The following is a 24,620-nucleotide window of genomic DNA, read 5'->3' as shown; positions in this document are numbered from 1 at the left end:
TTTTAAAATAAATAATTTTATCTTTTGTATTCTTCCTAGTATTGAATAGTGAAACCAAAACCCTCCCTAGTATTTTTCACTTTATTAATTTTAACCACAAAGGTTTTATTTTAATTTTAATTTTTAAAAAATATTTTTCCAATATATATATATTAAAACTTCATACTCATTTTACATGTATTTACAAAATGAGTATTCGAAAATATATTAGGAAAGGGAATTTGAGAAGGTAAGGGAAATTGAGGAGGTAGATATAAATTCCATATAGATAATATAACTTTATTATTAAAAAAAAAGTTTAAACAAAGAAAAATCGATATTAAAAACATTGATTTGAAAGAAATAAATTATAAGATTAATAAATAAGTAATTTAAATAAAATAAAAGGATGAAAAAAAAATTCTTTAAAAACTATGACAAAATTTTAGTGACAAATAGTTAATTAATCATAATTTATTGATATAGTATATTTTTAAAAATAATTAGTCAATTTATTCTCAAATGTTGATTAAAAAGAAAAAACATTGGGAATATGCTCAAAAATTTATAAGTAAAATTGTAAAAATTTGCAAAGGCTTAAAACATTAAAGAAAAACAAGGTGATAAATAGGGATAATGATTATAACGAGGGTGACAAAACATAACTCAAGTTGAACACATTTTTTTCGAGTTTGGACAAAATACAATTGGATTTAAATCAAATTCATGTCATGTGGATTTGACTTGAATGTTTTTAAGTCAACACTTATAACACAAATTTAATCTAGATTGATCAATTTAATAATTTTGCTAATATATATTATTTAAGTTTATATTTTTCACACTATTATTATTTGGATTGACCTAGTAGTAGAATGAATATTTAGACTTTTGATGGGTAACCGGTTGAAAAAAGGCCTTCATATGATATGTGGAATAAAAAAATAAGTTATTTGATTAAAAAGATCATTGAAAATCTAAGTTTGTAAATTTAACTCTTTTTCATTTTTTTTTTATCTCATTTTGATAAAAATACCTTCATTATTTACATATAAACATAACTCTCTTTTTTAAAATCTATAAATACTTGAAATTGTAAAGACATTTACATTAAAAATAAAAGAAAAAAGCGCAAATAAGAGGAAATTCAAATTGATAAATAATTCAAGTATTGATATTTATTTTTAATTCCTGTAGATAAAAAAAAGAAAAAAAAAGGGAAGATTTCTCTTCTACCCAAATTCGAAATTTGAATAAAAATAAGAAGAGTAAGCTTCCATCAATTCAATTGAAAAGAAAAAAGAACATTCTTAGATGTGATTTGGAATGACCTAAAAACAAGAATGCCACAATTTTCAATGTTATTTGCAAACGAGAAAAGGAAAAAATGGTGGGATGATAGTCACGTGCGAGGGCGCTTGGAGCTCTTCGCCCTTTGCATCTCAAGCTTTCTTCTTCTTCTGGCCTCAGCATAGATAGCTTCTTTGCTGAGTTGAATCGGATGAATGAAGCAACCCATTAAAAGAGTGTCATTTGGAATCAAGTTCTGATTAGGAAGAGGTCTCATCTCAGTACTCGTATCAATTCCAATTCTATACTCCAACAATGAACCTTTTTCCCTACACAATCCACCTTGTGTTTCTTTTTCACCATTCACATCTTCAATCAAATGGGATGTTGTCCCACCCACTGAAATATTATTCAACTGTAAAACATTAAAAAAAAAAAAAAAAAAAAGAATTATAATAACAATAGTAAATCAAAACTTTTTTTTTTTTTTTTTTTTGACTTAACAAGAATTTAATGAAGTCAAAACGCCATTTTTAACCTTAGGCACAAAGTGGTACTATTTTTTTTTCATTTTTTTTTCCATTTTTAACTGAAATCTAACCAACTGGAACGGTAAAGGATTGATTGGATTTGAGAGATACCTCTAGTTGGGGCTCCACAATGGCCGCCGCCTGTTCCATTGCAATCTTACAATAATCAGTTTCCATCAAACTCTACCGGAAAAACAAAGCCAAAAATTTAGCATTGAAAAGAAGTAGCCCCTTACCTCTTGAATGAGTTCGTCCTCCAAGATCCTCAAGAGTTGCCTCTTTTTCTAAGAAAAACGAACACAAGTAAGAATAAACAGGGGAAACCCTAAACCTCTGTTTGGTATAAGTGAAAAAGAAAATTAGATTCTCAATCGTCGGATGTTTTCCAAAAACAGATCAAAGATAATATCGCACCCACTGGCAGTCATGGATAAACATGGATATAGAGGAGAATCCAAGAAAACAGGATTTACCATCAGCGTAATCTTAGGAGATTTTTTCTTGGGATGCAGGCGGGTGTTAGCAGGGCGAGCATAGGAGGAAAAAGGGTGTGATTCGGGGATTGGAGACAGACCATTGCTCAGTGGTCTACTCTCTGTACAAGGAAGAATTGGGAGAGAAGGCAGAGGAAGTTGAGATGATTTGTTAGAAGGAGGGGGGATGTTGACGAGCACGGATCTTAAAGCTTTAGAACCCCACAACGGAAGAAAACCTGTGTTGTACTCGTATTCCATAACAAGCTCTGAGAATTGTTGCAGAATTTCGGCCACTCGCTTTTCATCATCATCAAAGGACTCCCGAAAACTGGTGCTCTGCTCCTCCTCTTTCATTCTGAGCTCACCCTACAGCCTACCAGATGAAGACGAAGCAAAAGGAAGGAGTCTCAGAAGACAGAGACTCCGAGAGGAGGAGGAGGAGCAAAGAGCGAGACTAAAACCTACAAAAGCTTCATCACAATTCACTAGTCTTTTATTTGGAAAGGAAACCTCCTTGGCGCCACGTGTCCTCTTCTGGCCCACTAGGGTTTTCCCTTTTTCTTTACTTTCTGAAACTCCCCTTTTTATATTTTATTTTATCTTGGGCTTGACAGATTTTAATAGGCAAGTCGTACCCCTTCAAATTGGGACATGGATATTCTTTTCTTGATTTTGAATTTTAATAAAGCCATTAATGTACTTTTTTAAGCCTATTTTTATAAAAATCCTATTTCTTAAAGAAAATTATAAATATAAATTTAATTTCACATTGTGATCATTAAAAAACAGGGAAAGTTTCCATTATCAGAGTTCGTCAGAGAATCTCCTCTTGCCTATTCAAAGGAAAGAAAAATCTACTATATACCCATCCAGCAATGGAGAATAAAAGGGTGCTGTCTCTGTATTTTTTTGATTTGTAACAAAAATCTGCTGTAGATCATGTATTTAAAAGTTAAAACGTAGATGCATTTGTAGGGGCTGACTACTTTTGCAGCGGATTCTAGCGTGGGCTGGACAAGGGAGGCAAGCATCCCAGACCACCTTCTCTAATACTGGCCTAAGCCTAGTCCACCCAATGTCATTATGGACTGGCCTCGGTCTGCAACTTCAGGAGATTCTCAACAGGGAACAACTTCACATTCTGGAAAATGGCAATGGAATGCCTTCAATTCTAGTTTAGGTTGGACAATGTCATGGCCATGAAGATGCCATTACTCATAATCGCATGCTCTATAGCAAGTTACAAACATTAGTAAACCAAGGCCCATTACAAAGTTTCCTCTTTTCGTACTGCTAGCAAGGCGAAGAGTGGTGTTTGACTAAGCTACTCTCTGTCTCTTGGTAATTTTCTTAGATAAAACCAAGTCATCATCTGAATCCTCCTCCGAGCTGCCATCCTCAATCTTGCGCTTTGTAGACTGCTTTGATGAGACAGGGGATGACAATGTTTTCTTCTTAACGGTGACAGAATTAGTGGTTTTCTTCACAGCAGCAACTTTCACTGGTGATGCGACCTTTTGCTGTTGATTCTTCTTCAGTTTCTTCTCATAAACTTTCTTCGCCACGTCTTTGGGGAGCAAACCAGATTCCATCATCCTGCAATTATGTTTAGGTAGATTTGCAATTAGAAAGCATGTAGAAGGTCGACTTGACAAGGCATACACAGTTCCATTATGTACACCCTTCAAAGTGAGGGTTAGTACTTGGTAGCCACAAAGAATGAGATAGCTTAAATGAGAATGCATGAATGGATCGGGATCAGAGGCCATGGCACACTAGCTTAAGCGTTCAAGCAAGTAAGCCAGGTTTGAATTTACATGCTTCACTACCGTCCCCAAGGTTGAATCCATGACAATACATAATCAAGATTTGGACCACACAAAAACAGTGAAAACAGCCACCACTCTTAGGTCAATATTCCCATTTGCTTGCAAAAACAGTAACTGTTTTGGTTTTTGTGTGGAGATAGAAAATGAAAACAAGTGCATTTAAATATAAATTATAAAATTGACACACTCCATTGCAATTATATATGTGAAGTGACAACAAAAGGAGATTTAACGCTTGTAAGAGATTTGTAATGAAGCTTAAGAAAACGAGGCACCATAAGGCATTACTCAAGAATAATGGATGAAGAAATAGTAAAACAACCCTTTGCTTACAAGAATAAGCATATTACATATTACAATTCATAATTAAGTTTCCAATTGAAGGATAAAATTATCCAAAAGAACAGAAAGATATATATATATATATATATATATATAAGCATCACTTGAGAAGAAACAGAACAACTAATTCGCATCTTGTTGGGTCTGCTAGTAAAAGCTTTGCCTCCAAACAGCACAGATATAATGCTAAAAAAACAGCCCTTTCTTACAGTGTCCGTGAGGCCAAATTTGCCTTTGGGCTATTGCTGATCATCAGTTGATTTTTCCTCCCAACAGACTAGTCTAAATTTTGGGGCTCTTAAAGACTAAATGGCTAAGGATTCGATGTTTGTTTAGATCCTTCTCATGCAAATTTACAAATCAAGGTTTCCAGTGATTCCATGTTTTGGGACATTTCTGCAGCTATTTTTTAAAAATTCAGTCTTGCATTCTTAATCAAGAGGTGAAACATTCAGAAATCGGCGAATGAACCCACTAACCGAGCTGCAGTATCAGCTAGCTAATCAAGGGAAGCCTCCTTTTCTGTGTTCTTATCCTACACCTTCTAATCCCTGGCCTACTCTATCTAGGGATGTTTTACTTGGCATGTCCTCATACAAGTTACAATATTCTTATTATCTTCTACTCTCCCCCTTCCCAGTTCTAATCTTTTATCCATTTTGTCCAGAGATGCTTCACCTGTCCCATCTCCATCCCCCTTTGTTGAGCCAGGGTTGTGCAATTTGCTAAAGCAAGGTTTTGTGTGACAGTGATAGATTAAAGTTTCCCTTTGTACAATAGGGATAGACAATACAATTCCAAATCCTAAATGTAGACCAAATATTGATTTCCAAAAGAGCGTTTATACATCAAACAGATAGCACAGTCAGAAAAAAAATCTCTCACCAGAATGCTGCCATTTCACTACCAGGCACTTGCTCAAACAGGGTTTCGTAAAAAATCCTCAATGGGTCTCTCTGAAAAACCAAAATGCACAAAACCCATTACTCAAAAACCCCCAAACAAGATTTATTAGGGGAATTTAACAAAGAAAATAAAAAGAAATCATACTTCTTCAGGGGTGTCTCGCTTCTGTCCAGGCAAATCATACACCTTCTTTTCCCTCTTCTTCCCGTTTTGCTCAGCTTTTGCAGCTGCCTTCTTCTTCTCATCGTCCTTCTTTTTCTTCTTCTTTTTCTGTTCCTTCACGCCCCACCCACCCAACCAAAAATAATGCAAAACAAATACTTTTTAGGCATTCCTTTTGTTTCTGAGAAAATGTAGGAAAATGAAATAACACCAAAATTTCCACATAGATTATTCACCATTTGAGCCTAAGAAAACGAAAGAATCCACTCAACAGAGTTTAATCATTTTGCTCACTAGAGTTAGATTTTTTTATTTTTTTATTTTCCTCCATTTTTTGGAGTAACCAAACAGGCACAAGAAAAAGGGAACTAAAAGAACAAGACAATAAAAATGGAATGCAGGCAGAAACCTTGTCCGTCTTGTTCAGATTCTTCTTAGGAACGGGTTTCTCAAAATCATCATCCTCAGGCTCTTCTTTCTTCACTTTGGCTTCTTTCGAGCGAGACCCTGAACCAGCATTGATGGGTTTTTTCTTTCCCACGATTTTCTCGTCCTCTTCGTTTTCCTCTTTCTTTACACGCTTTGTGTCCTCAGATGGCATCGTTCCGAGAAAATCCGAGGGAAAGTGGCGGAAAACCAGAGGCAGAGAGTTTTGATTTGTTAAACCCTCGTGACCACCTTTCTCGGGTTGGGTTCACCTTTCAAAATATTTGGGCCCATTAGGGCTTGGGTTTGCAAGCCCAACACAAAATTGAATACGGCAATCCAGAACCAACCCTGTATGACTTTATAAACAATGCCAGGTGGCCTTTACACCGCATCTCTTAACTACATGATTTACTAACGTGGCTAATTCTTAGATATATTATTCCCATGATACGTGTCAAGCTTTAATTGGTGAAAGCCAACCCGAGTTCCCCATAAACCCTGATTCAAAGAAACAGTACCTAGTCTTCCTAATTGCCACGTGTCATTTCCTCCGTATGGCACGTACAAATTTAACCCGACTTTTGTGGAGGAAAAAAGGGATAGTTAGCTCGATGAGTGTCAGGATTCAGGACAGCTGTCAGTGTGGAAGAGCCTAGAAAATGAAGAGCCAGATTTGAAAGACCACGAAATGCAGCGTGTGAACAGTTAACGCTAAGGATCGAGAAAGTTTGCATGGAAAAAGCTAGAATATATTCTTGGCCTGCATATACATTTAAAAAATTTTAAAACAGAATTATTTTGATTTTGGTATCAATCCAAAAGCAAGGTCGGTTGGAGATAGAATCCATACCTCAGCATTTATGCCAAAGCAAATTAGCGCTAGAAGCCTAGAACCCTCAATCACTTCTCCTATATAATCAAAGTTCCGTTCCATCCTCAGAGTTGAGAGACACAGAAAAAACTGAGAGACAGAAATGGGTTGGTTGTTCGGGGAAAGAAGAGGTCCAGGGTGGAAAGACCAAGCCCTAGCCTCCGTATCACCACCCCCTATGCCTTTGCTTGGCATCTTTATCATTGTCTTTCTTCTTTTATCTCTTTCGTCTTACTTGGACTACAAGGTGCAGGTGCATAGGACGGTGATCAGCCTCAGACTATTTCTCTTCTTGTTGCCCGTCATCCTCTTCTTATTAGCGCGGACGATTTCTGTCCATGGGAAGTTCGTGATTCGGCTGCCGAAACTGGGGCACAACTCCATTCATCGAGCCGGGAGTTCGCCTTGGGGGGTGGCTGCGTTGGTGGTGGTGTTGTTGATTTTGGTCTCTTACCAGTCCTCTTTACAGTCCAGGTGGTTTCGACCACTTTGGACATCATACTAGTTCATGTCTATATAGCTTTTCAGTTTGTTCTGTTGGTAGAAAAAAAAGGGTTGAGCTTGTTTTGTTGGCCATGACTATGACTGATGTATGTATGTGATAAATTCAAGGGAAAAGGTCATTTTGTGATAACCTGTGTAATCAATTTGTTATGATAGATGAGAACAGTTTAAGGTTAATTTAATGTGGATGCAAAGATTACATATAAACTAAATAGCAATTAGATTTTCTCAAGGAAGAGAAAAGGGATTTAAGATAAGTTACCGCTAGCCAGCTTTGGAAGCAATGGTGTTTAGTTGGTGGTCCTAATCATGGTATATGTCTTCTTCTAAAGTTGAAATGCAAATGAGGGTAGAGAATATATGAAAAGGAAAAAGGGGAATAAAAGGGCCTGTTTTTAAAGATGAAAGAATAAAGGTGTCATATAGTGGGTGCTTGTGATACCTTTCCTCTGTAATGGACAGATTTGGCATGAGTTCTTGATAAATGTGATCCCATTATTATTGCACGGATTACATGTAACCCTCAATACCTAAATAGCGTAATGAAGTTCTCGGAGTGGTGTATTAGGAGAACAACGTAGATACATAGTACGACGTGTCACGTCATTATGTAGCATGAAATTCAAATACTCAAGCAAGAATCTCTTCAATGCCTTTCGGTTTCCTCTCCTGCTGATCCTGCTGTTTTGCCAATTTCTTCAGCCTGGCAAGTTCAAGATCCTTGCTCATCTTCCTCCTGTACATCTCTGCAAATGTTATGGGCTCCTCCATCACCGACTTCTCTCCCTCTCTGATCTTGAGTGGGTACACAACTGCCTCTGGGGCTGGGTTCTGGAACGTGGCAATCGACAACCGACTGCAGTCGGAGTTCACCACAGCTTGGTGGTCCGCATTTTTGAACCTCCCATTGCTCAGATACTGCCCACGTCAATCGAATGCAGAGTTAATTAATTATATTATTCTGCCCCTTCGATGGGGAATCCAAAAGAGGAATAAGCAGAGAATCACTACTCACATGACCATGGTCGCCCAAATTGACAACAAATGCTCCTTCCACGGGCTGGACAGTGATCCAAGTCTTGCCACCATCCCTCGTCGCCTGGAGTCCTCCAACCTGATCTTGGAGCAGCAAGGTTATGGTACCTGGATCCGTATGCCGTTTGAGTCCGAGCGTGAGATCAGGTTGTGGGCATTTGGGATAGTAATTGACCACCACTTTCTGGTCCATATCCACGCAAGCCTTAGTGAGAGCCTCCTTGTCAAGGTCCATGGCCTCCGACAGTACCTCCAGCAACTTGCAGGCAAGACCCATCAGCTTCTCGCTGTAGACCTCAGTCACAGCCCTCCATCCCTCCGGTTTGTCTGGCCACCGGGAGTAATCTCGGGTTCGGAGTGGGTATGAGAAGTATGTCACTATCTCACGCCAATCTTGCACTGCTTCTCCCTGAAAGCAGTTCCAGCTACTCATGATCAGATTCCCATGACCACTTACTTTCTTTCTAATTCTAATAGAGACACGCCTATTCAATGCGTTTGAATATTCATAACTTTCATTTAAGAGGTTCACAAATCGCATGTGAGGCATTAAACCTGAGTCGTTCTGCCTAATTTCCTGCTTAGCTCAACCAGTCCAAAACAGGACCGTGGCATTCCCTGACCCCACCACTAAACACTAATAATTGATTTTCCTTTATTTACTTGTTTGACATATAGTAAAAGTTATTAGATTCAATTCAAACCTACTCTTTCAAGTCTTGACTCTCTACACACAACACTACACCCCCTTCATCCATCAATCAAATGAATTTAAATTTAATGGTTTATAAATTAATAAAAAATATTCATTCTTTGGTTTACATCACATAATTTTAATATCAAATTTATGAATTACAACTCTGATTAGAGTCCATATATAATACTAAAGAATCTGTTAAGAGATTTTGATTAAGAAGATTAATATGTATCAACCTTCCAATAACTCAAAATTCCTGCAATCTCTGTCTATCGCTTTCTTGATTTTGAATCAAACGGAAGCAAAAGAGTACCTGGAGATGACTGGAGACGATGAATCCTCCCTTCTTGCCACCAGACATGTCGAACCGAAGCTTCTCTTCCGCAGGCAAAGCAAAGAATTCCCTAGCGAGGCGAGTCATATCCGATACGAGATTTGCGTCGACGCCATGATCCACCACCTGGAAAATTCCCCAGTCCTCACACGCCTCCACAATCTTCCTACATATCTCCGACCTCCGGCCTTCGGATTCGTCGATTCCGGCCAGAGAAATTACCGGAATCTCGTTGCTGAACTGGTTGTACGCCACCTTGGGACGCTCATCTTCGTCCCGGACAAAGCTTTGCTGAAGAGTCTTCTCCTCTACCAATGCAGTCAGTGTTGAAGGCGCCATCGCACTTACTCCCTCTGGGTTGCAGCGGAAAATCAAGGCACTGGACACAAGAATATAAAGTGGCTGATGGTGTGGTGACTCAACTACCTCTCATGGCTAACCATCTACCATACTCCTTGGTCTTAATGAGGGCGATATTTATCCCGTATTACGCTATGCAGAGTGTTAAGTTATTGATATATGGCCATGCTTTCTAGTATTGGATAATCCTGACCCTCCAACAACTGATCTATTTGGCGTTAAACAAGTGAATGGTTGTGATGAAGTCAAGATGTCATTTTCTTCCCAGCGGATGGTGATTGTAATCATTGATTTTGGGAAAGGTTGCAGGGGAAAGTGAGAAAGAGAGAAGATGTGGTGAAGCCACGTCACGTGGCTACTATCTACTCCTCTCCCCATACGGAAAGAACGGCCACCAAGCCCGACTTTGAACGAAAGATCGAAGTTGATCAAGGGGGTAGCTGGTGAAATTGTCCCAAACAAAGGCTGCCTGTACACCTGTTGTTTTTCCCATAACCACACGGCAACATTTATCCTTCACCCACCAAATCTTCCTCCCATGTGATAATTTCAATAGTCTCACCTCATATTTTAGATTCGTGGAATAAATCGTGGTTTTTTCTTTAAATAAAAAAAAATATTGATTTTGTGGTTATAAGTTTTAATAAGGAAGTATGGTGATATATATCTTGAAACTATGAAAAATAATAGGATAGGACTAAATATTTCATTCCTTTCTTTTTCAAGCTAGACAATTCGACTGAACGTGATTTTATAGGGAGTGAGGATATAATCAAGACGTTAGACAATTTCCGAGAAAAATTTGATGCTTATGAGATTTGGGGCAACCCATCGGATTCAAGGCTAACCCAATTTAAAGCCTTAGCCCCCTTAAGGGAGACAGCTAGCAGTTGGGCCTGTGTCTAAGCACTGTGTTACAATTTGGGTTACAGTTTCTTAAGCATTGTTGTGCTTTGTAAGCCCTAGCTTGAATGGTAGAAGCAAAGAGGAAGAAGTAGTAGGAGCCTTGCCCAGCTGCTACCATTACCAGATTGGGTATGAGAAGAACTACCACATGAACACACCTAAAACTTTTATTGAAAAATTGGTCATGATGTCATCTACCAAATTTCACTAGCAAAAATTAGGCTATCCACCAAAAAAAGGGTCAAACTTGACCAACAAAAAATTTCAGAGTATGATGCATACCCTTCATTAACAGTTTTGAATGCTGCTAGACCAGATCAACAGTTTTTGAACTGGACACATTGTACAAAAAAATTTGCTACCTGGCTGAAATAATTGCTTAATTTATAGAGCAGGTCACATGAAATACACTCGGAGCAATTAGCGAAGCTCCACAAACATATACATACTAGATGCCCTGATAATACACCCACAGAAAATGTGGTGAAGGTCAAATTACATGATCTGAGGTGAGGAGTTCTTCAACTTTGGAATTTTGAATGTGGATGTGAACAACCTGGGAGTCTCTGAAGTGGGAGTCACATTAATTTCCTTCCTCTTTGAACCTCTGCTTTTCTAATACATAAACAAAAAAAATGAAAAAAGAGTTTGATTAGTACCTACTTACTATTGCAAATTACTAATCCAAAAATCCTAAGAGCCAGTATCTGAGTCAGAGTTACCTTTTCAGTGTTTTTTTCTGAAACAGATGATTCCTTCTTCTTTTCAGTGTTCTTCTCTGAAGCAGGTGTTTCTTTCTTGATAGAGATATTCCTTCCAATCCAGCTTTTGTTTTTACCTTGACCAGAAGTTTTCTGTTTCTCTGTGCAACGATTTAAGATAGGGGTAACTGAAGCACTTCTAGACTTTCTTAACAATTCCACTTCCTTAGAAAGTCTGGAGATCTCTTCATTCTTTTTCTTTGTTTCAGTCTCCATCTTAGCCAGGTCAGTTTTTAATTTTACAATCTTATCATCCTTTTCATTGTTTAATGACTCCAATTGCTCCATACCAACAAGAAGGTTGTCTATCTTCTCATTTGCTTGTTCTACTTCAACATGCTTACTGTTTAGTTTGTTAGAATAGTTGCTCTCCATTATTTTATACTGATTCCATACAAAGTTCTGCTCTGCCAAAAGTGCAGATACCTCAGCACTGTTTCTTGAAGCAAGATTCTCATATTCCCACTTTAACTTTCTTACTTCACCTTCCAATCTCTTAGCACACTGCTCTTCTTCTTTGGTGGTTTTAACAGACTTTAAATTGTTGTCTCCCCTGCTTCCCTTTTCTTTGTCACCTACCTTGGAAATTCCCTGATAATCATCCTGAAAATCTCTTAGCATTCAATTTGAAATGGAAATACCATGACAAGGTCTCCACATGATGCAATTGAACTTACATTTGGATCCAAGCATTCATGAGAGAGGAAGTCAATTAACACTTTGAAATCTACCAATTCATCGTCTGTACTTTCTGCAGTTCAACAAGACAAAAGGGTATGGAGGATAATTAGATTGTGCAAAAAAGGGTTATCTCGCCTCAAAACATAGCAGGCAATAACCAACCCTCATCAGATGAAAACCACCCTAAATTTCTAAAACTGTACGATTACTTATTATAATACCGTAAACCAATCAAAAGTAGTATGTTCGAGAGGCATTGATAACTATTGTAGATGACAAGAAAACTATTAGGAAGATGACACCCCTCAATTTCTTAATAAAACTTAAACCTAAATTCAATAAGAATGGAGGCAGCATGAGTTCTGCCATACCAAAACCTCCCTTTATTTTGTATGTGAGTTAAATTCCCCCAAATTCCTCCAATGGGGCCTCGGATTTGCAGTGGCATGTGCTGCAGTGTGGCATGGTGGCGGCCTGAGGTATGCCAGTGTCCCATGAACACCCTGTATGACTTAAATTCTCCCAAATTCCTTCAGTGGGATCTTGGATGCATGTCTCACTAGGTGTTTTTAAAATTCACAGATTGTGATTAGGCAGACATTACTGCATATGAACTTCAAAAACCAATGGAATGCATTCAAGGCCCTGCCAAAAGGAATTGAGGTAAAGTGGATAGGGCAGGTCACTGAAAAATTTTTGGTGGACCTTGCCCTGCCACAGAAACCATCTCTAATGTAGAGGGAGTTCCATCTTTATCAGGCAGATAAAGAATTCAAACACAATACCAGAGCGGCAAGCTGGGTATCTTTCTCTTTTTTACGGAAATTATTTTTTTATTTTTATCGATACAAAATAGGTCTAAAAAGAACTGAATGCGATGTTTGATTTCAGAGAAACCTAAGGAAAAGAAAATGAAGGTCACAATCTCAGAGAGACCATCCGATCCTAAGTTTTCTGTTCTTTTCTTACAATTTCTCAGAAAAAAAAAGGGGGTGGGGGTGGGGGTGGTGTGGGGTGGGGTTTGGGGAAACAAAAAAAAAGGGCGAAATCCTCCTAGATGAACCATATTAAAGGGATGAAGAAACCCTAATCCACAGGAAAATGAACTTACCCAACTTAAGCTTACAAAGCGAAACTTCTCTCTTTTTCAAACCCATCAACAAGTCCGACTTCGCCGCCTCAACCAAGCGCTCTTTTTCTTGCACTGTAAATTTCATCTCCATCTGTAAAATTGAAAAAAAAAAAATGAAAACAGAAATATTTCTCGGGAACCCTAAAAGCCCTAAATTGCCTTCAAAGGAAACCTAATGTTTGAAATAGTGAGCAAATCAGGAGAGTACCTGAGCGATCTGATCTTGTAATGAATGGACATCAGATATCCATCGGTCGTATTGAAATTTGATGCGATCTTCGAGAAGTTTCCTCTCTTTAGCGAGGGATTCGACCTGTGTTTGTTGGGTCTGTAACATGTGTACCAGAGCGTTGAAGATTTTCTGCCATTTTTGCCGATCTGAGGAGACGTGAGAATCTTTATCTATAGCCATTGAAGATTGCAGAAGATGAAGAAGACGAAAACGAAGGAGAAGAAGAAACAAGCTGTTTCAATCGTTTAGATTTGAATGAGAATACGACCGTTGTACTCAAAAGGGGCTCCCAACGGTCGACTCTCGGCGTATTTGATAGCCCATAAAGCGCTGCTCTCTCTAAGATGCGCTGGTGTGGCTACGCTCATCTTCTTTCGGGCCTTTTGGATTGTTATTGCCAGAACCACTTTTTGCTGCTTCCACATCCGTGAAAAAGTTCTGATTGGATATTGTTTGCTGAAATGTATTGTGGAATAAGCAAAATCAGCTCAGGTCAAAATATTTTAGTCTAATCAAGAGGAAGGGAGACATGTCGTACCATAAATTTCTCTCTAGGAAATTTTGGTAGTCAAATTAAATTTTTATTGATTTGAAGAACAACTTTAGCCTATATTTATCATATTCTTTGTATGAAAAGGAAATAACATTAATATAAGAGTTTAAATATTTAATCTCCTATGAACTCATGTAAAACTTGACTCCAAAGGGGTGGAATGTATTTTTAATAGACTTTAAATCTTTAATTTTGTTCTTGGAGAATCTTTGAAAGTTAACTTCATTTTGAAAATTTTTCGAATTTGGACTTCAAAAATTTAGAATGTTAGAATTTTGGCTTATCAAAGTGATGTTTGAAGAGCTTTTAAGGTTTCTAAGTCATCCTTCCAACTTTATATTTCTATTTTGTCCAAAAAACTTGAATAGTCTTCATAGTTGAAATATTATTTATTGATCAAAATTACATATTTGTAAATTTTGGAGAAAATATTAGATAAAATTAAATTAATTTATAAGAATTAATAATAATTTTTTAATTATTAATTCATCATTTTTTTTATTTTGATAATTATATATATATATATATATATATATATTAGGGAGAAGGAGAGCGAAAAAGTCAAATTACGATTTCTTTGCTTCTATATAATTTGTAGTGCTAATAGAGAGAAAAGATGGAATGATGACACCCTTTTCTTACCTTTGATGATTTTCTCGTACTTACCCATGCATTATCAAATATATAAGATTTAGAGATAATATTTTTTTTTTTTTTGAAATATACACATCACATAATAAAATTTATAAACTCAAATGTTAATATATGAAATTAAATAATAATTATATATCAACAAATTTATATTTAAAAGAAAAATATATTAGTACACTCTTCGGGGATATTTTTTTTAAATAAGGATATGTATAATTTTCTTATTTGTCTTTAGTTATTAAATAAAGAATATATATAATTTTCTTATTTTGTCTCTAGCTGAGAGTATAATAAGATTATGAAATTTTTATCCAAATTTTATTTATATAAAATTATAGATAAGAAGTTGTCTAGATAATAATTTTTTAATTTTTTTTTTTTTTTTTAGTATTGTGAATGATTATGGAATTCATTTAAAAATTTAATTTTTTTTCTTCAAATTAGAATTTTTCTCATTTGAAGAGTGGAAAATAAAGAAATTAAATGTCATAAAATAATTACACTTATTTGGATGGAAATAATATATATATATATATATATATATATATATATATATATATATATATATATATATATATATATATATATATAGAAAAATAAAATCTCGATCATTCTCTTTTCCATTTTTATTTTTAGTTAAAATTAAAAAAAAAAAGTTATTCATCACAAAAAAAAAATATTAATGATTGCAAAATAAGTGTTTATGAAATAAATAAAATTAAGATAGAAATAGTTTGTAATTTAAACTGTTATTTTTATTTTAAAAGAAAAAATTTCAATTTATGAAATTAAAGAATAAGAAAATATCAAGAATTTGATATATTTTTAGAACAAAAAATTTATAATTTTTTTATCCCATCTTCCAAATAGAAAATATTACTTAAAAGATGTTGCTCTTTTGATAGACTTAGAGCTCGTTTGGCAGTGATTTTTAAAAGTGTTTCTACCCTTAAAAACACTTTTAAGTGTTTTTGGGATGAAAATAAAGTGTTTGGCAAATTTTAAAAAACACTTTTGAAAATCTGGAAAAACACTTGAAGTGATTTTTAGAGAATCACTTGACAGGTGTTTTTTAAAAAAAAACACTTCAATTTTTTTGAAATATTCCAAAAATGCCCCCCAATGATAAATCAATTAGAAAAATCTTTTTTCTTTTTTAAAAATTAATAGGTGGTCATATATTGTTTTACTTTTAAAATTATCTTTTATTCAATCTTTTTTTTTTATTGATTTAGATGTTTTTTGTAAATATTTTTTAAAATTTTAGTATAGTGATAAAAAATTATTATTTTTAATTAGAAAAGTCTTTTTTTTTTTTAGAAATTAATAGGTAATCATATATTGTTTTAATTTTAAAATTATCTTTTATTCAATGTTATTTTTTTAGTGATTTAGATGTTTTTTCATTAATAAAAAGTTTTTTTTGTTTATCATACCATTTTTTTTTAATTAAAATTGTATATCCTTTTTGGTAATTTATTAATATTAAAAGTGTTTTTATATTTATACAATATATTATCAAAAACATTTTAGAATCATTTTATCTGATTATCATAAAAGTGTTTTTCACAAAAACACTATAGCAGAAAACACTTCAAATAAAAACACTTCCACTAAAATCACTACCAAACGGGCTCTTAGTAAAAAACTAATAAGAATTGCAACAAAACTATAAAATTTTATCTAACTCTTTTCACTTTTTTTTTTCTAAATAATTTTTCTATTTATATAAAATTATGAATTAGGATAAATTGATTTCAAAATTAAAATAATTATTTAAATTTAAAATTTAAGTTTCTTTTTAATTTAAAATATACTTATTTTTTTAGTTATGATAGGTGTCACAAAATTAAGGCCTACTTTTTTTTTTTCAATATTTATAAATGTCCCTATTTTTATAGTTAGCTTTGATACATTATTGAAGAAAATTATGATTAAAGTATAGTTTCTTTTAGTTTTAATTTTATAAGAATTAGAAATCATATTTGGATAGGATTATTATTTTAGTTTTCAAAATTCAACAAATAATAAATATGTTTGTTTATTTAATAATAAAGAATAAATTAAATTAAGTGTGATTATTTTCATTATGATTAATTAATTTAATAAAAAATAATTAATTATGTTTTATTTAATATCTATTTTTTATTCAAAATATTAACATTAGAATATATGCATAGATATGTCATAATCCTTCTAATTCTAATTTCAATATTTTTAATCACTCGTTATATATTTGAGTTCATATTTGAATTTACTAATTAAAAAAATGAAAAAAAAAATAATAAGAACAAATATGAAAAATAAATAATAAATTTATTAAATGATTATAAAACTTAATTTCAATTTTGAATAAAGTTAAGTATTAATAAAAATAGATATAGAAAATAATTAAATAATTTATTAAATTATTATAAACTTATTTCTAATTTTGATATAGATGGTACATAATTAAATTATAATTTAAAATAATTTTTTTAAATAATGAATAAAATTTTATTTTATTTTCTATTCAATAAAATAAATATGATTTTATCTATTAATATAATCATTTAATAAATATAAATATTTTAAAATAAAATATATTCAAACATGTACAACCATAAGATGGATGAAAATTAATTTTTTAATAATATCAAATAATTAAATTTAAATTTAAATATAAAAAAATACGTTATTAGCTAACCGTTCATGTATCTTGCATGAGTGGACAAAGCCTAATAATTTTATAAACATATGATGCTTTTTATTGACCATTATTGGACATATGCTTTCTTACACATGAAAGTGAGCACTTCGCACATCCTTCTAAAATTTGGATAGATTTTGATTTTATTTTTAAAGAACTTAGCATACATCATTTGAATCTTTTTGTAACATCCATAATATGCTTAACATTAGTTATAAAAATGATTAGAATTGGCAAACGGCGGTGCCCTCGCGGGAATCTCCAAAGATCGTTGATAGCAAGGAAAATTCTGTAACTATTCCATTTTTGGGCTTGGAGCTCGGAGCCTCCTCAAAATTAGAAAGGACAAGATCTTGGGTGTTTTTCCTATGCCCTTGTCCGGGTGTACCAAGATGTCGTCCCACGTCTCACCTGTCCTGGCGGTTACTCCCACCTACCTCAAACTTCCCAAACCGAACATCTCACGGTTTTAGCCGGTCACGTGTAGTAAACATTGCCGGTACCCAGTCAACAAAGTCCCTTTTCATCCAGCACCCACCACCAACAACCCTCACCTATAAATACCTCCACTGGAAACAGACATGCTTCTTTCATTTTAAATTTTAGCAAGCTGTCGTGCTCCAAGGTGGTGTAGGTTTTTTTTTTGCGCGCCCCCGGCGCTTCCAAGGTCTCTTTCTTAGTTCTCATTGTGATTTTAACCTTTTCTTGACATTTTATGGTAATTGCATGCTTGCTTTTTTTGAATGATATGTTGTGATAATTTGTTAATGTTTGTATGTTTCAAACATGACCCACAAATAATCCTGGTTAAGTTTGTCACTTTATGAGATGTTATTGGTGTTCATTTTTGGAAGTATGACTTCTCGGTGTGACATTTGATAGTAAAAAAAGCTTGTTTTTGTTGATCAAATCAATGCAGATTTTGGGTTTGAACATTGAAGAATAATATCAAGAATGTCTCCAATTCCCATGGATGTGTATTCAAATGGAAATGTGAAAAATCTTGAGACAGCATCCACCACTGTTCAAATTGATGACTCTGATTTTTTGAGGTTATTGGACAGACCCAGACCCATCAGCATAGAAAGGAATAGATCATTTGAAGAGAAGTCATTCAATGAATTGTCTTCCACTCTATCGCCCCTTCTTTTTCATAGAAATGTGGAGAAGAACTCCTTCCACATATTTGACCTTCTTGATCACACATTTTCTCCTGTTAGGTCCAGTTTGAACACACCCAGATCAAACCATTGCTTTGAGCCACATCCTGTGTTCACTGATGCATGGGAGGCTTTGAGGCGTTCACTGGTTTACTTCCGTGGACAACCGGTTGGGACCATCGCTGCGATCGACCATTCTTCTGATGAACTTAACTATGATCAGGTGTGTTGTCCTGTTGGATTACCAATTTCTCCATTTAATAGTTAAATTACTAGCAAAGCCGTATTGACTCATAACATATGCTTTTTGTATTGATGTTACTTCGCTTTCATCTTCATCATCCAAGGGAAAAGGTTTTGGTGCTGGGTATCCTGATTGTTTCCCTTTAAATTATCATTCCAGCTTACAATTTCTTCACCTCTATTTTGATGCTTTCTGGGAAGTATCAGAAGCTGTGACTTGATGCTTGTAGGTGCTAACTCCCTTTATCTGGCAGGTGTTTGTGAGAGACTTTGTCCCTAGTGCTTTGGCTTTCTTGATGAATGGAGAACCTGAAATAGTTAAGAATTTTATCTTGAAAACTCTTCGTCTCCAATCATGGGAGAAAAAGGTTGACCAGTTCAAGCTAGGAGAAGGAGTAATGCCAGCAAGCTTTAAAGTATTTCACGACCCTGTGAGGAACTATGAGACCCTAATTGCAGATTTTGGCGAGAGTGCAATTGGAAGAGTGGCGCCTGTTGATTCTGGATTTTGGTGGATCATATTACTTCGTGCCTATACAAAGTCCACAGGGGACTCTTCCTTAGCTGAGATGCCTGAGTGCCAAAGGGGCATGCGTCTTATCCTGAGTCTATGTCTTTCAGAAGGCTTTGATACATATCCAACTCTTCTCTGTGCGGATGGCTGTTGTATGATTGACCGCAGAATGGTTAGCTATTTGTTTCTTCTTTGTGTTTGTAATATGATAACTGGTTGAATTCTCGTCCAGCTTATTATTCTTTGCTATTACTTTCAGGGTGTATATGGGTATCCTATTGAAATACAAGCACTTTTCTTTATGGCTTTAAGATGTGCATTGCTTTTGCTTAAGCAAGATGATAAGGGCAAGGAGTTCGTGGAGCTAATATCTAAACGCCTCCATGCTTTAAGCTACCACATGCAAAGCTACTTTTGGCTGGACATAAAGCAGCTCAATGATATATATCGGTATAAAACAGAGGAGTACTCCCATACAGCAGTTAATAAATTCAATGTAATGCCCGATTCTCTTCCGGATTGGGTGTTTGATTTCATGCCAAGTCGTGGTGGTTACTTCATCGGAAATGTAAGTCCTGCGAAAATGGATTTCCGTTGGTTTTGCCTGGGAAATTGTGTTGCAATCTTGTCGTCTTTGGCAACTCCTGAGCAATCTTCAGCCATCATGGATCTTATTGAATCACGCTGGCAAGAGTTGGTTGGAGAAATGCCACTTAAGATCTGTTATCCAGCCTTTGAAAGTCATGAATGGAGAATTGTCACTGGCTGTGACCCTAAGAATACAAGGTGGAGTTACCACAATGGTGGATCCTGGCCAGGTAGACTTTCTTGATCTTGGTTAATATTGCTGTTGGATTGAATTTTCTTCATATATGAAGTTTCATTTAATGTTGTGTTTGGTTGCCACAGTGCTTATATGGCTTCTTACCGCCGCATGTATTAAGACTGGACGTCCACAGATTGCAAGACGAGCCATTGAACTAGCTGAGAGCCGGTTGTTAAAAGATAACTGGCCGGAGTATTATGATGGCAAACTTGGTCGGTATATTGGAAAGCAGGCTCGAAAGTTCCAGACCTGGTCCATTGCTGGCTACTTGGTGGCTAAGATGATGCTTGATGATCCATCTCATTTGGGCATGATATCTCTGGAAGAAGATAAACAGCTGAAGCCCCTTTTTAAAAGATCCTTGTCATGGTCCCATTGATATCGTATATCTATTTTTCTCTATTTTTGTTGTTCTATCCTTAATTCTGTGTATCTGTGCATCCATTAGTGAGGTTTGTTGGCTTTTACCATTTTAGACCATGCAGTTTCATAGCATTTTAATTTATCATTGATTTCTCTTCCTTTTTTCATAGGGTTATTAGGACAAATAAGTCATACCAACCATCAAATTGCAAAAAATAGTCTTCCTCTTTAATTTTGCTAAGATACCCTTTTCAACACTTGTGCTCTTTTTTTTTTTTAATTTTTATTTTATTTTATTTTGCCTTTAAAAGCTTTATCCATAGTTTATTTTGTTCATTTCATCTTTTTCCAAATCATTTATCTCTCAAATTCTATTTTTTTTCTTTCTTACCCTAAAAGTGATCCCAACATTTCATTTTCACTCTAAGTATGTCCTCAAACTTTCATTCTTTTTGGCGTCATGAACATTTTTTATGTTTTTACTTTACTTTATTTTTCTTTCTCTTAGTGACACTTCGAGAAAATTCTTTCTCGTCTCTTAATACTCTATCCAATTTCTTATCTCTCAAACAACTTATTTTCATTCTTATTCAAAGGTGTTCATCTAAATTGCACTTCCTCCAAAAATATCACCTTTCCACTTTTCTTTTTTCATTATATTTGTTCTCGCTATTTTTTATAATACATTTATATTTTCATTTTATTTTATTTTTACTGAGATTAATTTATCATTAAGGATGTTCACCTCAATTGCATGAAAGTTAAGTTTGATTTTAAAAAACATAAATAAGGTTAAATCTTACCTAAAGTTTTCCTTTTATAGAACTTAATTAGAATGACTTGAAAGAATCAAAATGAGATTAAGTTTCCATTTTATTTACAAATCTTAATTAAAATATTCATCTAGTCATCTTCAAAACCTAATAAAAATTCAACTACCAAAAAAATCTTAATAAGAAACGACAGCAAAAAACTCCAAAATCTCTAACAAAAAATAACTTTATAAAAAACCCCCTCGAAAAACAATTATAAAAAATCTTAATTACAAAAAAATGATAGAAGTTTAAATGAAATTAAAAAAAAAAAAAAGAAGTGGAAAAACCTAATAACAATATATAAAACCAAAACACCTCAACACAAACAACTACAAACCTTAAAATATATATATATATATATATATATATATATATATGAATTAAAAATAATTATAAGATCCCCAAGAAAAAATGATAGCAAAATCCTTGAAAAAAAAAAGATATGGCAAAAACTAAAAAACAACTGCAAAAAAAATTACAACAAAAAAAGCTCAATAAAAAAATAAAGAGAAAAATGGAGAATGTCTTGAAGAAGAAAGAAAGATGGAAGAACTTTTACCGCTAATCTTTATCTTTTGAAATAGTGTAAACTTAAAGAGGGAGTTAGGTATAAAAAAATGTAAAGTGAAGAATGAGAAAGAGAAAGAAAGATATTTGAATTTAGAGGGATTTACACATAAACAAGGGAATATGGTAAAGAGAGAAAATGGGGTTTGAATTTAGAGGGTGTTAGAGTAGGGTTTGATTACCCAAGTGTGGGCTGACATGACCCAATCCAACAAAATGAGAGATGAGGGGAACAATATATATATTGAATTTAGAAGGATTTTCACATAAACAAGGGATATGGTAAAAAGAGAGAGAAGAAAAAAAATGGGGTTTGAATTTAGATGGTGTTGGAATTGGATTTGGTTGCCCAAGTGGGGTTGGCCCGACCCAATCCAACAAAATGGGAGATTAGGGAAAACAAAGTCTTTTTCTCTCTCTCTCTCTCTCTCTCTCTATATATATATATATATATGGCCTGACCCAATCCAACAAAATGGGAGATTAGGGAAAACAAAGTCTTTCTCTCTCTCTCTCTCTCTCTCTCTCTCTCTATATATATATATATATATATATATATATATATATATATATCTTTGGGAGATGAGGGGGAATAGAGCCTTATGTGCTGTGAAACAAAGTAGTTCTCAAATTTTTGTAGTTCCATTCACGACCGATAGAAAATTCATCGGTGAAACAACCAATTTGGATTTTGGGCATTTAAGAAGGTAATCAAAAGCCTTATTTCTTATAGAGGGTGTAGGTTTTCTTTTTAATTTGGTTTGAGTAGTAATATATATATGTAGAAATATATACGACAAGTATTTTTGCAAATGGACAATGAAAAGAAAAAAGGAAAGGAAGAAAGAGATTCACATAGAAATTAGGGAAGACGATTAAGAGAGAGAAATAGGAAGAAAATAGTTTGAATTTAGAAGACTTGTTTTTTTTTTATTTGGTTTGATGGGTATATATATATATCAGTACAAATATAGAATTGTTATAAAATATGAAAATTTGTATTATTATAGGAAGTTGTAAATGATGATCCGTGATGATGTATATTTCATTATAACTCCTTATAAAAGATGTATATTATTGTCATTATTTATAATAAGAAGTTATGAATATAAGAACATTAATGATGTTCATATAATCCAATTTTTCATAGTCAAGTGGTATTTTAATGAGACAAGCATGTTCATAACTTCAAGTTATGAATAATGATAATAATATATAGCTTTTGAATACATATAATAATGACTTGAAAATAACAAAATTACCTCGAATGCATCAACTGTCTCACCTTGATCCTTGAACAAATAAATATGACCTAGTAGTTCAAAAGATCATTCGCTTACAATAAATTGCAAATCAATTGTCAAATACATTCACTTATGCAAGGAAAGCGACCAAGCCTGTTTTTATTCTAGTTGCAAATACTTGAGCATGAATTGATGTCATTGTAGAAGTTACACCTAAAAATGGGTTATTAAAATTAATTTATTAGCTCCAAGTTGACAACCAAATAACCCCTGAAGAGACACAAATTATACAATTAGCCCCTAAAGACACACAAATACCTCAACATAATGAGATCTCAATTAATTACTTACATATGGGAGAAAAATAGGATCACAATACTCTTGTTATTAATAATATATTTTCTTTCCAAGTGATTATTGACATCATAAGAAATGATGAGAATCTCGAACCAAAAATTATGAATGAATGCCAATATAGATATTATTGGCCAAATGGAAACAAGCAATCCAAACAAAGCTAAATTTGTAAGCAAAATGAGAAGTATTTAGATATGTAATCCAAGCGCCTAAAAATGTAAAACCTATTAGGTACAAATGGGTTTTTATATGAAAGCACAATGAGGAAAATAAAATCATAAAATATAAAGCGCAATTAGTAGTACAATGTTTTCTCATAGAGACCTAATATTAATTATAAAGAAACATACTCTCTCATCATGAACACAATCACATTTTGATTTTTAATTAATTTGATAGTTTCAGAAGGAGTAGATATGCGTCTCATGGATATTGTCACAATATATTTATATGGATCCATACATGATGATATATACATGATTTAAATTATTTGAAGTAAATATTACAAATCATCATAGCATATACTCAATCAAGTTACAATGATCCTTATATGGATTAAAACAGTTTAGACATATGTGGTACAATTGTCTTAGTAAATACTTACTAAAAAAAGGGTATATGAATAACTCTATATGTTTATGTGTTTTCAATAAGAAATTAGAAATCAAATTTGCAATTATTATAGTATATGTTGATGACTTAACTCTTGTTGGGGTTCCCAAAGAACAACAAATTATTTGAAAGAAAAAAAAAATTGAAATGAAAGATCTTGGAGAAACAAAGTTTTATTTTAGCCTGAAACACTTCCATATGGACAAATCAATCAACATATACTGAGAAAGTCCTAAAGTGCTTCCATATGGACAAATCATATCCATTAAGTTCTCCCATAGTAGTTTATTCACTTGAAGTGAAAATGACCCATTTCGTCTTTAAAAATAATAATAATAATGAAGAACTACCTGGTTCAAAAGTACCATATCTCAATGCTATTGATGCATTGATGTATCTTGTAAATTATACATGACTAGATATTGCATTATTTATTAACTTGCTTGCGAGATATTGTTTCATACCAACTCAGAGCCATTGAAATAGAGTCAAACATGTACTACAATATTTTCATGGAACAACCAACATAGGTTTATTTTATTCGAAAGGATTAGAATCTCAATTGTTTGG

At 33.9% G+C, this 24,620-nt stretch overlaps 6 protein-coding genes across 9 annotated transcripts; 2 read left to right on the top strand and 4 right to left on the bottom strand.

Moving 5' to 3' along the window:
* Positions 1-1,233: 1,233 nt before the first annotated feature.
* LOC104882578 (uncharacterized) lies at positions 1,234-2,751 on the bottom strand. Of its 2 annotated transcripts, none has more exons than XM_010666514.3 (4): positions 2,273-2,751; positions 2,036-2,083; positions 1,911-1,940; positions 1,234-1,668 (listed from the first exon to the last, which is right to left on the bottom strand). In XM_010666514.3, exons 1-4 carry the CDS (start codon positions 2,627-2,629, stop codon positions 1,645-1,647), a joined length of 459 nt encoding a protein of 152 aa, XP_010664816.1. In that variant the 5' UTR covers positions 2,630-2,751; the 3' UTR covers positions 1,234-1,644. The 2 variants fall into 2 exon arrangements, with proteins under 2 accessions (XP_010664816.1, XP_010664815.1); XM_010666513.3 differs by having other exon boundaries at positions 1,234-1,684; positions 2,273-2,750.
* A 663-nt stretch (positions 2,752-3,414) lies between these two features.
* LOC100242110 (uncharacterized) lies at positions 3,415-6,271 on the bottom strand. Of its 2 annotated transcripts, none has more exons than XM_010666512.3 (4): positions 5,924-6,271; positions 5,497-5,622; positions 5,332-5,402; positions 3,415-3,871 (listed from the first exon to the last, which is right to left on the bottom strand). In XM_010666512.3, the coding sequence occupies exons 1-4, from the start codon at positions 6,113-6,115 to the stop codon at positions 3,595-3,597; spliced, it is 666 nt and encodes a 221-aa protein (XP_010664814.1). In that variant the 5' UTR covers positions 6,116-6,271; the 3' UTR covers positions 3,415-3,594. The 2 variants fall into 2 exon arrangements, with proteins under 2 accessions (XP_010664814.1, XP_002275494.2); XM_002275458.5 differs by having other exon boundaries at positions 5,497-5,628; positions 5,924-6,267.
* A 646-nt stretch (positions 6,272-6,917) lies between these two features.
* LOC132253089 (uncharacterized) lies at positions 6,918-7,319 on the top strand. The gene has a single exon (XM_059734477.1). It carries the CDS (start codon positions 6,918-6,920, stop codon positions 7,317-7,319), a length of 402 nt encoding a protein of 133 aa, XP_059590460.1.
* Positions 7,320-7,795: 476 nt separating this feature from the next.
* On the bottom strand, positions 7,796-9,882 carry LOC100253950 (flavanone 3-dioxygenase-like). The gene is made up of 3 exons (XM_002275527.4): positions 9,364-9,882; positions 8,334-8,762; positions 7,796-8,236 (listed from the first exon to the last, which is right to left on the bottom strand). The coding sequence occupies exons 1-3, from the start codon at positions 9,721-9,723 to the stop codon at positions 7,949-7,951; spliced, it is 1,077 nt and encodes a 358-aa protein (XP_002275563.1). The 5' UTR covers positions 9,724-9,882; the 3' UTR covers positions 7,796-7,948.
* Positions 9,883-11,004: 1,122 nt separating this feature from the next.
* LOC100259217 (intracellular protein transport protein USO1) lies at positions 11,005-13,814 on the bottom strand. 2 transcript variants are annotated; one of them, XM_010666510.3, is made up of 5 exons: positions 13,433-13,814; positions 13,204-13,315; positions 12,089-12,162; positions 11,373-12,014; positions 11,005-11,265 (listed from the first exon to the last, which is right to left on the bottom strand). In XM_010666510.3, exons 1-5 carry the CDS (start codon positions 13,634-13,636, stop codon positions 11,146-11,148), a joined length of 1,152 nt encoding a protein of 383 aa, XP_010664812.1. In that variant the 5' UTR covers positions 13,637-13,814; the 3' UTR covers positions 11,005-11,145. The 2 variants fall into 2 exon arrangements, with proteins under 2 accessions (XP_010664812.1, XP_002279957.2); XM_002279921.5 differs by having other exon boundaries at positions 11,373-12,002; positions 13,433-13,813.
* A 4,489-nt stretch (positions 13,815-18,303) lies between these two features.
* On the top strand, positions 18,304-20,524 carry LOC100248859 (probable alkaline/neutral invertase B). Its single transcript, XM_002275612.3, has 4 exons — positions 18,304-18,732; positions 19,007-19,438; positions 19,526-20,084; positions 20,176-20,524. The coding sequence occupies exons 1-4, from the start codon at positions 18,304-18,306 to the stop codon at positions 20,469-20,471; spliced, it is 1,716 nt and encodes a 571-aa protein (XP_002275648.1). The 3' UTR covers positions 20,472-20,524.
* The last annotated feature ends 4,096 nt before the right edge of the window (positions 20,525-24,620 follow it).

This window comes from Vitis vinifera, chromosome 18, assembly GCF_030704535.1.
Source record: "Vitis vinifera cultivar Pinot Noir 40024 chromosome 18, ASM3070453v1".
In the NCBI taxonomy this organism is placed as follows: domain Eukaryota; kingdom Viridiplantae; phylum Streptophyta; class Magnoliopsida; order Vitales; family Vitaceae; genus Vitis; species Vitis vinifera.
The sequence above is the reverse complement of the archived record's forward strand: the minus strand, read 5'-3'. Positions and strand labels throughout refer to the sequence as shown.